Raw genomic sequence first — 18,557 nt, forward strand, 5'->3', positions numbered from 1 at the left:
ATGTTAGAGATATTTGAGACAGCCACATTTCTAGGTGCTAGAGATACAACAGTGAACAAAATAGTCCCATGTTCCTACTCCCAAGAAATTCATATTCTAGCGCTACCAAACAGTCTTAAGATTAAATGACCAACTGTCGAAGTCATGTAATGTAAGAGCCTCATTCCCAAATGTTAGTTTACTATATGATAAAAAATCTGTCCTCCAAAAGGACAAAGAGGAACCCTAAAAGAGAGAGGAACTTGGCTTCAGAAATAGAAATAAGTTTGGTAAAAATACAAAGAAATAGAATATGAATTGATGAATACTTTAGAGATATAAAAAAAATATATATATATCAGTTCTTGCTGCTTCCTTTAGTCTGGATTGTGAACTTCAGTGTTTGGACTGTGGGGTCATTCACACAATGACATTCATGCAATTTCAGCTTCTGACATCTGGGTAAGTCCTCATCTCTAAAACCTCCATTTCTCTTATCTGTAAAATGGGTTTAATAATACATTGGGTTGTGAGAAGTTTGCATTGATTGTGAGTATTAAGAATATAGTGAAGAACTTGTCACACTGCTGGCAGTTAATTGTATTTTACTCTTCCATTCTTCCAGAGACTATGGCGTACAGTAATACAAGTGAATTTCCACACTGAAGGCCTTGAAACCCCTCACATCACTCAATAGCAATGAGTACAGGCAAAACAGTATCAAATAAATTTAATGGAAACTGAGCTATCTTCAGGGAAATAAATCAAGGCTGGATTAGCTAATATTTCTTGAAGGAATGTTTTGAAGAGCTGGAGAAATCTAATGCAGAGGAAAACAGAGAAGATTCTATATAGTAGATTATTACTATAGTGATAAAAAGAGTTATAGCAAAGAATTATTTCCTACATGCAAACCACTATGCTCAGTAATTTATACACCATATTAATTAATCCTCACAAAATCCCTATGAATTAGGGATCATATTCCCATTGTACAGATGAGGACACTGAGGCCAGTGAGACTGTGTTTTCCTGAAGTGTTGGACTTCAGCAGAACCAATCACTGCTGAGAGTAAGATGCATGGTCAGTGGCCATCCATGCCATTCAGGTAAAGCTGTTTGCAATCTAGGTTCTCTGGGGGACCTCTTGACCAACAGAAGTTGACCGTTCCCAGCACTGACAAAAAACAAACAAACAAAAACCTTCCTCCAACTAATATAAAGAAAAACTTTCTAAAACTGTATAATATAATATACTCCCAGATTATTTGTTATTAATGGTAATAATCAATAACCAATAAAAGTAATCATGTTCAGGTTCTAGTTTTCCTAAAACTGTTCCTTCCTATGAGTTATTAAAATCTTTTCAATTTTTTGGTATTAAATGTCACATAGAAAATAACCTCTTGCAAAATGTTGGGTTCATCATATTTTAAGAATTAATACTTTAGGTCATTTTAATCAGTTTCTGATATATGCAGTTTTCAGAAAGCACTTCAGGGAAGAACACTGTGGCCATGACTAATAATGACAAGAATATGAACTATATTCTTCATATACATATTGGAATCAGAACATTACTGGAGTACTTTACCATCTTAAGTATTTAGGAAGCCTTAAATAAAAAATAAATTTGCCTATTTCACTGAAATTGAGCATCCTCTTTTCAGGCATAAAACTTCAAACTTATTAATTTCATGGCTATATTTTAAAATGAGTGCCAGTACCAGCCAGCTGACTGCATGATAAGTGTCTTAAAATTTCAAGAAGAGGCACTAAATTTTTCACAGTATTTGTGTTTCATTCTCAGTGTAATAAAAATATGCCACCCCTTTTAATAATGAATAATAGATTCTCGGTTTGATTTACATGCATGGATTAAATGTCATGTTTGAAAAGTTGCTATTTTATTCATATTGGATTTCCCTCCAGTAAAACAAAAATGGTGCCCATCTACTACTATAATAATGATACCTTGCCCCACTGATGTATAAATATTAACTGGTTGATAGACCTTAAAATTCTATAGATACATGAAATAGCCTGATAGTACGGGGAGTCTAAGTCAGGTTTTCCCTGAAGCTTCTGAGGTACTTAGGTGTGCCCCACAATTAGCCCAAACCCTCCTACACACAGTGTGGCTACATCAGAGGAATAAGAGAGCCAGAACTTGTTTCAATGATGCCAGATTGACATACTGAATTCTAAAAGGTTCAAATCTATCATTGTTTCTTCTTTCCCACTAGAAAAAAAGAAAAAAAAGGGGGGGGCTATTCACTGTCACCACTTATTCATGGGCCCCTGGATTCATATTCTAGGATGGCCAAAGCAAAGCACCATGGGGTGGGCTTAAAAACCAGAAATTGATTTTTTCACAGCTCTGGAGGCTGGAAGTCCAAGGTCAAGGTGCTGGCAAGGTTAGTTTTTCTGAGGCTTCTCTCCTTGGCTTGTCTCCCTCACATCAGTCTTCCATTGGTGTATGTCCGTTTCTTAATCTCCCCTTTTTATAAAGACAGCCCCATATTGGATCAAGACTCTCCCTCATGACCTCACTTCAACATAATTAACCTCTTTAAAGACCTCACCTTCTGAGGTACTGGGATTTATGACCTCAGCATATGAATGGCGGGGGGGCAGCCTGCAAACTTCAGTCCATAACAGGGCCCTCTCTATTTACCCTCACCTACCATTTCTACCTTCCTATATGTACATGGCATAACTAAAGGATGACCCATTTTGTACAAGATCCAAATGCCTTCTTGGTAATTCTAAGCTGAATTTGGAAATAAAATGATCCCCCCCCTCCTTTAAGCACACAAGGTTCAGTTTGTAACAGCTACCCATGCAATTTAAGGAGAGGGTGCTGACTTTACTCCTCCAGCCCTTGAGATAGTATTTGGTCATATGAGGAATTACATAAATAAACTCTTCAGTTACTTTTTGTTGCAAAAATTAGTGCCAATTCTATGGGTCCAAAAAAGAGGCATGATTGAGCACAGTGACTCACCTACTCCATACAGCATCACAGCATCAGGTGAGGTCACCTGATGCTGTTTAACTGGTGGTTAGACTGAACTGGAGTGTCCAAGATGACTTCTCTCACATGCCAAGCACACTGGCAAAGACAGAAAGAAAGCTAGGCCTTGCCCAGGAGCTCTCTCTCTTATAGTCACAGGGCCTCAACTTCTGGTCTAGCAAGGTACATTTTTATGAATTATTTTACATAGCATCTCAAGCACCTAAGACTATGGCTTCCAATAAGACAGGAAGTGAAGCTGCCAATCTTTTAAAGACTTTCAAACCCAGAACTGACACCTAGAAACTGACAGCATCACTTCTATTGTTTTCCATTGTTTAAGCAGTCACAAACTGTTCCCCCCTCAGAGTGAAGGGGAGGAAACATAGATTTTGTTTTTCAGTAGAAGGAATAGCAAAGAAGTTATGGCCATCTTTAATCTACCCCAACATGTTATTGGTAACTGAATGGATGAACAACAATATGCAAAATATGTTGTACAATACAAATAAAATTAATCTATTTGGCCATGTACATTGCAGTGACCTTTGCAACTTCCATCTGAATTAACACCAAACATGAAAGATTTCCAATAATTCAAGCAAGCTAATGTGAATTCAGGAAACTACTTGCCTGGTTTTCATATTTTTTTAAAACTCTTTTATTACTTGTAATTCTTCCTAAGGTTGAAGTGCTTATTTATTTACTTACTAAACCTACTTTTCATTTGCACAGTGAAAGAATACTTTGGTTAGACAATGACTAATAAAAGGAAGGTAACTGTGTATGCAGTTAATATAGCTCCATAACAGGAGTGCATGCTTGCTGAAAGCTAGATTTGTACATATACCTTCTAAATTCTATAATTTTCTTAATAAAGAGCTTGTAATTGCATTCTATAATTAGAAAGGCCAATAGAACTATTTTCACTTAGAAATATCAAAATATAATCTGGAGAAATGTCTGGTTGGTCTTTAAAATAATCAAGTTCAAAGTTAATATAACATTGAACAGGTGCATTCAGGGAGGTCCTCATGCATGTCTAAGTACTCTGGAAATTCTCAGAAGGCATTCCATTGGAAAAGGAGCTTTGTTGAATATGATCATGCTTCAAGGATGTGACTTTATGAGCTCACTTCTCTCTCTAGAAAATGTCTACCTAAAATATGGCTTGTATATACTAAGGAAGGGAGACAACAAAAAATAAACATGAAATTGTAAAACCTTAAAACATTGATATTTATGTTCTTAGTCATTACCAATGATGGGCTCCCCATTTATAAGTAATGTGAAAATAATCTCTCTTCCTCCAAATTAATTTGTTTCTTCTCCAACAGATCTATTTCCATTTTAGAAGCTACTGTTACCAAGATTTGACTCTTAAGATTATCTTGACATTTCTGTGTACTCAGTTTTGAAAAACCAGATTTACTTTAAACTTATTGCATCTTTATACCTAAAGTTTCACATTTCATTTCCTTCTTTTTTAGAAATGTCTATTGAATGCCTCCTATGTACAAGTACTATATGCTCTGAAAGACACTCAATAAATATGGTATGGCCTCTGTCCTCAAACACATGAAATCTTGTTGGAGCTCATTCATGTGTATAAACAATAGCAAAAGTGATTGAGGTTGAGATTTGAAGAATAAGTAGGAGTTGACTTTGGGAACAAATGGCTGATGGCTCACAAAACTTGTAGGGTATCTGGAATTCAGGTATAGCTTGAGCTAAGAATGTGCTTGAGTACATAATGGGAAGTTTGTTCTATTTAATAGGGGTAAAGACTGTGGACAGGGGCTGAAACCACATTGCTAGGTCTTTGAATCCATGGCAAGGAGTTTGTGATTTATCTTAAGAGCAATGGAAAGTCAACAAATGTTTCAAAAGGGAAGTGTTAGAGTGATGTGATGAAAAGACCATTTTCACTAATGATGACCAAGAGAACATTGGTGATGCCCCTGGGGTGAGTGGAAAGCCCTTTGTGGAGGTGGAAAAGAGTTGGGTATCCAGAGTTACAGAGCAAGGGTTTCATTGCCAACATTGCCCTGCTAAGATCTTAGGTAACTAGAATTATTTCTCCATATTGCAGTCTCTCATCTGTGAAATAGAAATATTAATGTCTACCTCACTTATTGCTTTTGAGGTTAAATGCCATAATATTATTGAAAACCGTAAACTCTACTTTGGTCTAAAACACTTCACTGGCTTTAGAAAAGGTGGACTTAATGTATAAATGTTGTTCACAATCGCTCATTTATCCTTTCAAACAATAGAGTCATAGACATGTTAGGAAGAGAAATACTGATACATTTTAATCAACCAAAACTTTGTTTTAGGCATATATTTGGTGTTTGTTTGTTTTTGTTCTTTTTAGAGCTGATTTGCTCCTAACTTTAAAATACTTTAGTCCTTGAAGTATGTTGGCCTTGAGCTGCACTACATAACATTTACCCTAGACCACGATCCTATTGGTGGTAAATAACAACGTAAAATCAACAAGTTTGGGCTTCTTGTGATGATTATTGTATGTGGAGATCACAGAGGCACAGGGAGATTGGGTGACTGCTCTAAGTCACTTTGCTAAGTAGGTTTTGGAACCAAAATTCAGTTCAAGAAAGAGCACACACTTAACCACCATTCTACCAGGTCTTGGTCCCCTATATTTATTTTTTGTCTTTAAACAAGTACTTAAAAAATTTCATCATTCACACTGGCATGTGATTCAAAAAACAGATGTGCTTATCGAATCAAATGGGGTTAAGGGCCATCAAAACTGAGTGATTCCCCCCCACCTTGGTGACACAGACCCTCAATCCAAGACATGGTTTTCTTTGCCTTGTGGTGTAGGGGAATGTGAACAATGAAATATGTAAGTACAAATTGAAGGAAACCATGGTCTTAATGGAATCATTAGAGAAATTGTTCCAGAATGCTACATCCTTCCAGAAATAATAACCCTATAATGTCAGCAGATTCAGAGTCAGCATGGGTTACCTGCTGCACACAGACTGCCTGGTCATGTTTGTTAGAGCTGCCTGAGACCTAGCCCAACTTCAGCACATGACCTTTCAGAACTCTTTGTTTAATTAATTAATCAATGTTCTTTGCCTGAATTTTGCTGGTTTTGCTTCTTGAACCTATTATTTGTATCCTCTTTTTTTAAGTTGGTCAATCCCTGTACCCAATGAAAAAGAATTATAAGCATAGCACTTTTATGTAATAATTAACAAACTGTTCTTTCGGCTCAAGTACTATTGCCAAAGTACGATAATATTTTTAATTTTCATATTTAAATATCATCTTTAAATAATGACATATTTAAATGATAATGTGAAAACAGTTATCATAACCATCATAATTCTTAATATGTGACTTTAACTTTTAAAAAGTAGTTTAGTATATTTTCTATTTCAATTTTCTATACAGCACTAAAGATTCCATATCTACTTATCTGCATAGATTAGAAAATTAGAATATTAGAAACCAAGTACAACTGAAGAAAGTGTAATTTTCTTCAAATTTTCAAAGGATCATTCCAATTTTCTTATAATAAGATTTTCTTTATGTCATGGTTTTCTGTAGTTTTCATCTTTGTAATTATAAACAAAAAGCCACACATATATGACTGGTTTCAATCAGTGTTTTCCAACTGCAGTGTACATATCTTGTGAAAATAGAGATCTTAGTCCCAACCCTTGATTTAATTTTGAGTTCATTAGTTGGAGAAATAATCATTTAATTGTACAAATTATACAATCATTTGTTCTTTCTTCTGCTATTCAAAAGCTCTTCATTGCCTAATATTTTATTAAATTGAATAGAAAAGCCATAGTGTTTATTTAATATTCCCTTGGAAAATTATAAAATATTTCAAATATAGAAGATTCAAAAGAATAATTCAAGATGGCATTAGTCCTTTCATTCTTCCTTGCTCTTAGAAGATATTTCTTTTTAGTTCTTTTAGCAAGTTCTTAAGAAGGCTATAATGCTATGGGTTGAATTGTGTCCCCTGAAAGAAGAGATATTAAAATCCTAACTCCCAGAATCTCAGAATGTGACAGGATTTGGAAATAAGATCTTTGTTGATTTAACCAAGATGAGGTCATTAGGTTGGGTCCTAACCTATTATGACCAGTGTCCTTACAAAAAGGGGAAATCTAGACACAAAGACAAATACACACAGAGGGAAGAGGATGCGAAGACACACAGGGAGAGTGGGATCCTATGTGACTCAGTCATTAAGCATCTGCCTTCAGCTCAGGTCATGATCCCAGGACCCTGGGATGGGGGCCTGTGCATCGGGCTCCCTGCTGGGTGGGAAGCCTGCTTCTCCCTCTCCCACTCCCCTTGCCTGTGTTCCCTCCCTCACTGTGTCTCTCTCTGTCAAATAAATAAATAAATCTTGAAAAAAAAAAAAAAAAGAAAGAAAAGAGAAAAAGGAAAGAAAAAAAGACACACAGGGAGAGGGCCATATGAAGACAAATGATCAGAGGGATGTATCCACTGCCATGGAATAGCTGAAGCTAGGAGAGAGGCACAGGACAGTTCTTCCCCAGCACCGTCAGAGAGAGCAAAGGTCCTACTGACATCTTGGCTTCAAACTTCTGGCCTCCAGAATTGTAAGACAATAAAATTCTTTGTTTTGAGCCACTAAGTTTATGGTCCTTATAGCAGCTTTAGGAAGTTAATTTAATATTCTTAGTCAAAACTATGCCAACTCTTGAATGATAGAGTTAAGTAACTATCTTCTTAAATTTTCTCTCAGGCTCCTGAATGTATTGTTCAGTTTTCTTCAGTCCTCACTACTTCAATCTGCTGCTTCATCACTACGTGTCCACCTACGGATTGATTTTACTTTGTCCTGCTCACAAATTTTGCTCCCTTAATCTGAGAGTTTGGGTTTTCCAGCAAGTCTGGGAAATTGATAGCTATTATGTCTTTGTATATGTATTCTCTCTTTTTCTCTATTCTCTGTTTCTGGAACAATTATAAGCTGCATGTTAGACCTTTTCTTCTAATTCTTTCCAAATCAATTCACTTTTTTCATCTCCTTATCTTTTCGTGCAGTCCAGGCAAGGTCTTCAAATCTGGTTCCAGCCCATTAGCTCTCTACTTAGAAGGTTTAATCTATATAATGTAACTTTTGAGTTTTTAATTTCAACTACTTTATATTTTCCATTATAAGATTTACATTGCTAGGTTAATAGGAGAGATAAAATTTTAAACAAAGCCTAAAAAAAGGAGAAATTTCCTATTATTTCCGTCTATTAGTGGGTAGATTTTTTTTGTCCAGTCTATTCTTTGGGGGCTAGTCTTGAATATCCTCATTTGATGCAGGAGACTTTCCTTCAAAACTCCATACCAAATGGGTCCAAGGCCTCACTTCCCGAATGGTCATTGAAATCCAAAACTTTAGATACCCAAGATCGATCATCTCCCCAGTTAACTCACTGCCCTGTCTGGTTTTCAATTTCCTCTTCATTTCTGATAATCAAGGATATCCTTTCCTCTCTTGAGTGTTTACCAATGCATCTAAAACCCACTGGCTCATATCTCATCTAGAATTTCCAGGTGTTTATAGAACCTAATCTGAAAATAAAATATGCCTTTGGCTCCTGCTTTGGCAGAATGGTAGACTAAGACAATCTGAATATTTAACTTAGTTTAACAGCTTGCCAAAATTGAAAGACAAAAGGCATAGTTGGCAGGGTGGGGGACAGACATCCTCTCAAAGATCCTAGCCTATGTCTTGTTAATGAACATGATCAACAAAGAAGGCAATGTTTTCTAGTTGAAAGATCTCCAGGATAAATGTCAAAAGACAAGTAGGTTCCAAGTGTCTCTACCAAGAAACTTCAAAATCTTCAGGCAAAACAAGCCCAAATCTCAAATCTATAATTCAATTTAATACAATTCTTACAGTATTCATAAGAGGGATGGAGCTGTTATTACCCATTTTACATGAGAGGACCGAAGCTCAGACTTTTCAGTCAACTCATTGTTTTTGATCACCTCCATCTCGCAATACAGGAAAACCAATGCTAAGATGTGGAACTATTTAGACAAAATCCAAGTGACAGTATCTGGAAGTAGTCTTGTGGGTGTTTGGGGTGCTATTACGTTGGGCTTACCCATATATCTGCCGCCTCCTTTGGAGACTTCCCAAACCCTTTTCACCTTAACCTTCAAGTATTTACCTCCTGGCATAGCCTGATGCCAAAGCGAAGCCACCTTTAATGTTGTATCATTGTACCCTCATTCCAATATCCATTAAAAGGTAGACTTACATGTGGATAAAGCAAGACTTTCTGCAGCATTCTGGGTGCTTCTGTAATTAGGATTTGCCCTTCTTTGGAGGGAAATGTTTTCTCAGTCTGTCCTTTCTGCATGAGAGTAGATGACCATCTCCCCCACCCCATTAGCACTTGTAAGATGCCTTGTGCTCTCTAAAGACCCTATGAAGCCAATTTCTCCTGTTTGTGGAGTTACAATAGAGAAGATCCCCTCTTAGACTCACATTTTAAAAATAATGACACAAATATCTTATATGTCCCTATATCAATTACATACCCAATGCACATTTAGGTGTTTGTGCATGTGTATTCCTATTGTTAAAAAGTTGTATTTCTGGAAAACTTGCTGTTTGAACTGTCAGTCTCCCACAAACTGCCGGCAGAGTGACTGGCAGGCAGAATTGTGTGGTTAGTGAAATATTTGCTGTTATTGGGTAGAACCCAATGGAATGAACAGGACTTTGAGCAACAGCATTTTTATTCTGAAATGAAACAGCCTCAGATGACTTCTCTTTCCTGTCAAGTTCTGGAGGTTTGGGTGCTTTTCTTGTTTTTGTTTTTGTCCTGAATTTTGTACTTTTCTTATATACACTGAATGTGAAATAGCCTAGCGCATTTCTTTGGGGATCCGGGATTTTGTTAGGTGACACCAAGGGACACATGTAATTCGGTGACATTTTGTCAGGCTGTTAAAGAGTAAATTTTCCTTGGCTGTGGCAGGAGGTAATTATTTTTGTTTGTTTGCTTCTGACACAGGGGAAGAAAATTTGGGGTTGTTATTTCAACTATTCCAAGACACTTTTTGTTCTTTTTGGCAGGAAGGGAAAAATGCATTTTACTATTGAAAGAAGGGCCGCCTCTGCTTTCCCCTACAGACAAGATGCACTTTTTAACACTAACGTTTTCGCAACCTCAGTCATGTAGTGGCTCTGGACCTCTCCCTGAAGCCGTTCCTAGTACCCTTCTTCAGTCCTCTTGGCATTAGATCTTTAGCACACTCTGTTAGTTCTCCCAAAACAGGTGTGGAATATTCTCAAAACAAACATAGCAATATATGTGGCATCTGCCCTCAGAGTTCACATTCTGATAGTGGGATCCAGGGATGGGCCTCTAAACCCATAAAAATAATAATAACATGGGGGCTTAAGTGGGTAGGAGAAGAATAAATGAAACAAGATGGGATTGGGAGGGAGACAAACCATAAGTGACTCTTAATCTCACAAAACAAACTGAGGGTTGCTGGGGGGAGGGGGTTTGGGAGAAGGGGGTGGGATTATGGACATTGGGGAGGGTATGTGCTTTGGTGAGTGCTGTGAAGTGTGTAAACCTGGTGATTCACAGACCTATACCCCGGGGGATAAAAATATATGTTTATAAAAAATAAAAATAAATAAAAATAAAATAAAAAATAATAATAATAATAACAACACTTTTTACCACCTTTTAGCATCAAACAGGTATTGATGCAGATGGCTCTAGAACTCAAGCTTTTGAAACTACATACTCTATAGCCTAACTCTATGTGTTAAAATTTCTGGTACTTAATTAAAATGTAGCAAATAAATGTAACAGCCCATTAGGTACAATTTTTTTTTTTTAAATAACTAAGATTTTAGGTCACACCACATTTCTGAGGTAAAGGGTGAGAACCAAGACCTCAGCACAGGAGCTGAATTATGCCCGCTGTCTTCTTAGAACATGTCCTCAAATTCTGGTCCCATAGAGGCAGTGGGTTCCCCCAGGGAAAATGTCCTCTCCTTCCAACCTGAAACTAACTCCTCTCACTGGCATACCCCCCTTAAGAAGGCCTTTAGGATCCATCACTAAAAGGAATTAAAAAAAAAAAAATGAAGGAAAAAAAGAAAAGAATTAGTAAAAAAAAAGAAAGAAAGAAAACGTTAACTGACATTGCTCTCAAGCAAAGGTCAGTTTGAAAGTTACTCACCATATAAAGTTACTCATCTGTTATATATAATAAAATGAAAGTCCACTGGGTAAAAATTTATGGACAGTTTCTTTATCAAAGAAACAGAACAATTATAACAATGATTAAAAGAAGCCTCTGGACTCTTACTACACACCGGCACTGTGGATTTCCACAGCTATTCTCTTAGTCATTTCTCATGATGTATCTGATAGGCAGATATTATGCCCATTTCACAGATGAGCCAACTGAGGTTTGGTTCCCCAGTGAACATTTTCAGCCAGGATTCCTTTCTGCTTAGGGAGGATGCTATCCAGGGAAAAATTGAGGTCTCTGTCTTAAAGAGACTCCTGGTGTTACCATCCCCATCAACACTACCAACTCTCCAAACCCTCACAGAAGTCAACCACGGCTACATCTTAGGATTACGCTGTGAAACTTCGCTGAATGTCTGATTAGTACATGGCTCCCAACAGTAGGCAGACTTTGTTTTTTTGGTTTTAACAACTGTCAACTTCCAAACAGAGAGGTCATCTGATACTCTATACTTATTATTCAATGGTGTGGCTTTTATGAATGCCAGATCTTTTCTATTTCTTAAAACCCACTACAGAGTTGTTGCTCATTAAAAAATCAAAAAGAAAAACCAACCAAACAAGCAACAGCAATAAGAAAAATACTGTCTGTCCTCAAGGGGTGTAGATATCTAACAAGTAAAGGCGGCAAAAACATGGAGGTTGGTAATTTTCTTCTTGGACCCTATAAGTAAATGATGGCCTCCTGGGTTTGTAGTTTATAGATCTACTGTACAGAAAGGCTCATTTGTTTTTACGGCTTCACATTCTGTTTTAATTTTGTCAGTTGGTCAGAATAAATGCAATATATTATCTGCAGAGTATATTCATGTGAATAATACACTGCAACCCTTAATGAAATACCACATGCTAAAATTAATTAAAAGGATACCTTTTAGCACAAAACCTAAAGGGAAATGGGGAAAGAGAGCACACTTCTATTTTAGAGAGAAATTAGTTTTTTTTTTTTAATATCACTCTGCAATACCTATATTGACTCTCAAGATGTTTGTTTTATGCATTCAAATTAATAGTGTAAAAGGCAATTCTGTATTTGTGAACAGTCTGTGCTCATGCCCAACATCCAATGTACCAGGACTAACCCAACCTCCCTTCTTTTTCTTAGGGCCAGAGGAAGCTGAGACTCCCCTCTCTGTTTCCAAAGGTAACTTGATGATCTCCAGGCTCTACTTCTCATCCCTGCCACCAGGGTCAGTCCCTCTTTAATCTCACTTATCTCTTCCTGCCTTACTCAGCACCATCTCCTCTGTAATCTCTTTGCTTGGTAAACACATCCCCTTATATCCATAATATATTTTCTGAACAATCCCTCCAACTTCTCTTCCGGTCCAAAGCTTGGTTCTCACCTAAATTCAGCATCTCTGGCTATTTACACATGTATACATGTACAAGACACCCAAAAACACTCATCATTAATCTCCCAGCACATAAATCCAAAAAGGATGAAGAACTAGACCAAGTATCCACGTTATATGTTCTTGATAAATGAAGATAGCATTTCCATTTTACACTGGACATGGTGGGGGGAGGGAGGTCCCTTTATGGTGCACAACCCATGTTTGGTGCGTAGTGGGTGCCCACTAGGTATTTGCTGAATGAATGCATGCAAGAATGAATGAAATCCTTCCTGTTCACTACACAGAGTTGAATATCTAAATCTACATCAATTGGGATAAAAAGATGGACGGGTAGGAAGCATGGAGAAACTACAGAAAAAGCGCTATGTGGGCAAAAAGACCTGCTTACCACATGAAGGCTTTCATGGAAATAGAGCCCCACATCATAAAAGTTTCCATCATGCCTCACTGGGTGTGTTCTGGTCTTCAGCTGCTCTGTATGCCTCCACTGCATGGGACAGCCACCTGGTCGAGGGAGCAAGGACACTCTGAGGAGGTAAGAGCCTCGGGGAGCCTTGTTCTTGAGGCCCCTTAGGCATTTCATCTGCATTTGAAGACGCTGAGGCTCCTGACCCTGCACAACCTAAAGACAAGACAGGTCTTTGAAATATGCAGGAACTGGGTAAAACCACGCAATTAGCCACAATGCGATTCTCGGGGGTGGGGGGAAATAGACAATTATTTTCGCTCAACCTGTAATTGTTAGGTATTAGTAATGATAACAGGGGAGGACACAAGATATATAATTAGGAGGTCAAAAGCCAAACCTGCCAATTATGCCAGGGAAAGTTTAGCCAATTTTTAAGCATGGTATGTTAATGATCTGTGACATCAGAAAACATTCATCTATTATAATAAGATAGAATTAACAGGAAACCAACACTTCTAAAAACCACACATCATGCCTCTTCAAGGTTATCTGGGATGGGAGAACATGGGCCGTGAGCTCCAGCTCACAGTTCGAAAGGCGACAGTCCTTCCCTCTGACACTAATCACAGACCATATGACACTGTAGGAGAGGAAACCATTTTTGCCGACCCTTCACGATCTTCGCTGGACTCCAACTTAAATTTACATGAAAAGGGTTAACAAGAGAAAGAAGCCGAAGTTTTATTATTGCACAGCAAGGCCCAGGAATGACATGGAGACCTACAGAAATGACCAAGAGAGGCATTTATAGGAAGAGAGACAATAGCGCATTTCTTTGGGGATCCAGGATTTTGTTAGGTGACACCAAGGGATGCATGTAATTCTGTGACATTTTGTCAGGCTGTTAGAGAGTAAACTTTCCTTTGCTGTGGCAGGAAGTAGAGAGGCATTTTAGGAGGACAGACAGTACACTGGCGAGAGGCTGACAGAATAAAGAAAACAGGTGTTAGAGGGTTTTAGTGAGGAAGGAATTCTAAGCTAAGTTTGGCCTGAAGTAGTAGATTGGTAAAAATAAATAGCAAAGTTTCTACAGCTTTCTCCTTTTAAGAGTTCCAATCACTGGCGATAAGGATATTTTTTCACTTCTCAATACAGGAAGGGTACCTTCCGTATGGGAGATAGTATTCCTGAGTTCAGGGGGACAGAGGAGGGTCTGAGGGGTCTTGCACTGGTTGCTTCTCAAGCAACTTCACTTCAAAATAATCCCTGTGCCACTCTGGTACATTCTGGAAACCTACCATTGGCCCCTAGACCACACTGAAGAGGGAAGTCCAAAGTAGGTCAGACAAACACCGATAGATAGTTTAATACAATTTCAACATGAGGTCAACTAGCCCCATCAGTTTCACATGCGAATAAATGAATAAAGGAAGGGTAGCATTTGTATACGCTTTAACCTACAAGTCAGCATAAATTGTAGGTAACTAAAGAACACGATTCGGGCATATTTTATGGGACATTGGAATTTCATTGCTTACCTTCAGCTGACAGAAATAGGCCATTTTCATTTTTAGTAAGTGCCAGAAAGTTTATACGAATTGATAAGATTTTTAATGGACTTGTTTCAGATTAAACAAAAATTAAACTGGGATTATTAATAACTCCAATGTCATTAAGTCATGTTTTCTATACTAATAAGTCCCAAATAGTCTTCAGAATAATTTGACCTCAAAGAATTCTCTATTACATTGTGCTTTAAGCAAAAAATAATGTCGTTTTTGGAAACAGGTTACTCTCTTGGCTACTGGAGTTAGTAGCATACCCATTAATCTGCAACCAACAGTAAGTACTTAGGAATCCCGCCTTGACTTTATTTTGTTAGTGATAATATATATTTCCATATAGATAGTATGCTTCTGGAATCAAATCACAGTTAAATAAACAATGAAAGTTGCTAAACTTCTGTTTTTGTTTTTTGGGTTTTTTTCATATGAGTCATACTTAAAAGCCTATCGGAATAACAATTATTTTTGGTTTAATTAGAAAATCTTAATTAACAATAAGGACTTAACCTTCATATTTTGGTTTCCAAAAATATTTTAAAAATTAACACCATGTGAATAAATAAGACAATCTCTTTAAACCTCAAGGCAGGATTACCGATGCAGGCAGACCGAGTTATTAAACACATTCTAAATTAAACGCCTCTATGAGTTTTATACTGAAATATATTGTGATAGTTTTGCATGCCAAATGTGACATTTTGTCACATTTTAGATTCATCTTCTGTAGTAATTTTGGAAATGTCATACAAACAAAGATTTTGTCATTTACCAATGGAATTACTATGCATGGTTGCTTAGGCATCTCTTCGCTGGTTCTTGTGGTTGTTTCAAGTCAGCAAGCCATAAAAAATCTTTATCTCTCTGAAACACAGCAATTTGGAAGATAATCGAATGGTGACTAGGGGGCAGAAATGCCAGTCTGAGGAATTATACCACAATCTCTCTTGCATTTACAACCTTCCTCAAAGCGTATGTCAGATGAGTAGGGAAAGAAGACAGAAGATTCATCAAATCTCAAACCTTGTCTCATTTGCATGGTGGCAGCTCTGCCTCATTGTCTAGTGACAACCCAGCGCGGTGCCAGGGACACCTTTTTTGAGGAATTCCAATGCCTTTACAACTGAGAATTTTAGCTGTTCTATCTTAGCAAAGAATTCTCATCAAAAATATTTACCAAGCCCTGCTGAAACTCTGTTTCTCTAAAGGGTCCCCCAAGAGGAAAAGCACCACAGGAAAAGAAGTCGATAACAACTGATCTCATCACTTTAACATTTTGTGGCAGAGGAAAAGTTCCTGGTGAGAGCCTCACCTTCCAGCAAGGTCCTGCTGCTCCCTTTGATTCGCGAGTGACTTCTGGGAGGGTGCAGAGCTTGGCTGAGCTGTCTTCTTTACAGACATTTAGCTCTGCAATTAATGGTTGACTTGGTGCTCTGCTAGCAGTTACAAGAAGAAGGGAGATAAAAGGAACAGAAATCGACAGTGGGCATAATGAAAAGGTTTGCCCTTGGAAACACAACACAATTTGATGTTTTCCTTAAACATCGTGTCAGATTAACTGAGAACTAGATAAACACCACATTACCACCATTGATTAAAGTTGGGGAGATGAGTAGCTTTTGAAATGGGATCCAACAAAATACAAGACTCACTATATTCCGTACTGATCTATCAGCAATTAAAATGCGGCTTGTTTCAGAAATTACCAGAAGGTTACATATTTGGTAAGATGTTTAGCCACCTTATTTTCTACCCCCACCCCTTCTAGCCTATAAATTGGTAAAGAATCGCTGGAATGGGAAAAGCATTTAAATAGATGAATAGCTGATATGATACAAACTTTTTCTTTTATTTTTTTGACGCAATGATCAGAGATGAAGATCTATTTCTACCTTCAAAATGTTCCGTAGGCTTTTTTATTTTTTCTCCAATTAACATTTATTGTCTTTATTTGAGCTTCTTTGTTACTATTTATTTATTTATTTATTTATTTAAAGCTTCACGCATCCTAACAACATGCGCCTGCTTTCCCATATTCATTTGAATTAAGAAGGATCTTGTATTTCACTTCTCCTGACTTAAGCTTAATTCCATCAGCAGGGCCATCTGTGACAATGACTGTACCCCCACCAGAGGAATGGCCTTTCTGGATCTCACAGCTGATTTAGTTTCTTGTGATAGAAATGATTTCCCTTAATTTGGTTAGAGCTACACTGACACAAGGGTTCATTAGGACACCCATTTGCTGGCAATTCAATTTCAAATTAAATACACTTTGTTGTAAATTTTATTACTTTTAAACTACTGTATCTATTGTCTTTAATGGCCCTATTATACAGTTATGAAGGTAAACAGATTTCATTAGTAAACATCAAACATGTTATGTTAACCGGAGTGAAATGGTTTCCTCAGTTTCTTTCTTTGTTCTCTTGGCAAGCATAGCATGGCACTCATGAAATATCTTAAAAACGTAATCTAAATAATTAGATGCTGAATTCATGATTATAATCCTAAAGGGGGAAAAAAAAAGATCCTTAGTTGCAATCCCAGTTCTTTATAATTAAAGGTATTCTAAAAATACCTTCCTTAGTTAAACAGGAACATGCACATCAAAAGGTTAATACACAGTTTTAATATTATATCAGGTACCTTGATTTAAGTCTACAGATTTGTGTCCCCTTGGAGCAGTCACACCCTGGTCCAGGAGCCAGACCAGACATGAGCTCATTTTGAATTAGGTCCTGTGGCATATTATTACTCTCTTTTTTTTTTTTTTAACCTCATGTACAGCTCTTATTAATTTTGTGATTATATAAATATATGTTTACATTTGCACATTATATAAAATCTGATTATATAAAAAGCCCCCCAAAAAGTCGTCCATTAGTCCACCACTCAGAGATAAACCCTGATAAAATACTGAGGTCTATTCATCATAGCTAGGTAACTAAACACACCTTTCTTTTTTTCTTTACAAAATAAGGCCAAAGATGTAAATAGTATTTTGTCACCCATATTTACCACTTCGTACATTAAAGGCATTTTCTATGAGATCAAGGTTTTTTCCTACAACATAATCTTATTGTTGGATACTTTAGTTCCAATTCTCACTCTTTTCATCCATAATTAAGTCTCTTGCATATAACATCTTGTTTACCTCCCTGGCAGAGATCACGGCTACCGCCCTGAGTGTTGACTGACACCTCCTGTCCCCGCGGCCTGTTCTTGGGGGCGCTGAAGACCCTTCACAGAGAGATAGGTCCCACTCCTATTGATACCTTATTTTCCCTGCTATTTGGATCATAAATTAAGCAAAATGACAATGAATAAACAACATTGGTGTCTACAACAAGATTTCTCAACCTCTGCCCTATTGACATTTTGAACCACATAACCCTTTGTTTAGGCTGGCCCACACTGTAGAATGTTCGGCAAGATCCCTGGCCCCTGCACACTAGATGCCATTAAGAGACCCTCTCCTAGTCCCAGTAGTGACAACAGAAAATGTCTCCAGACATTGCCAAACGTCCCCTGCAGGCAAAATTGATCCCTGTTGAACATCACTGATATGTAACATGAATAGTTATTGCTGACTGCTTAGCGTGTTCAAGACACTCTTTTAAATAAGTTGTATCTATTATTTTGTTTAAACCTGACTATAGTCCAACAAGGTATTCTTATTTCTGCTACACTGATGAACCGATGCCGGAAAATGTTGAATATCTTATCTGAGGTTGCATAGCCCTAAGAGGTAAAGCCCAAGATTCAAAGTGGGAACATCTAACTTGAAGCCCCCTCTGAACCCACACCCACTACTTCTGTCTCTCCTCTCCTGGCATGGAGAAGCAGCAAGTGGCATCCCCAGATCTTGGAAGTTCCTACACTGGCTCAAGGAGGTAGTGGGAAACAAGACATGGC

General features: G+C 37.5%; 1 protein-coding gene across 1 annotated transcript in view; it reads right to left on the bottom strand.

Annotated features, from left to right (window-relative positions):
• LOC101675906 overlaps positions 1 to 18,557 on the bottom strand; it is a gene marked incomplete at its 5' end in the record, with an annotated part of 303,240 nt that overhangs the window by 209,472 nt on the left and 75,211 nt on the right. The window contains 2 exons of the mRNA XM_004753752.2: positions 13,057 to 13,281; positions 15,952 to 16,075. Coding sequence (XP_004753809.2) covers positions 13,057 to 13,281; positions 15,952 to 16,075 — 349 coding nt within the window. The remainder of the gene's footprint in view (positions 1 to 13,056; positions 13,282 to 15,951; positions 16,076 to 18,557) is intronic.

The sequence above is a fragment of the Mustela putorius genome, unplaced genomic scaffold (genome assembly GCF_011764305.1).
Source record: "Mustela putorius furo isolate JIRA1106 unplaced genomic scaffold, ASM1176430v1.1 tig00003870_pilon_pilon_pilon, whole genome shotgun sequence".
NCBI lineage: Eukaryota > Metazoa > Chordata > Mammalia > Carnivora > Mustelidae > Mustela > Mustela putorius.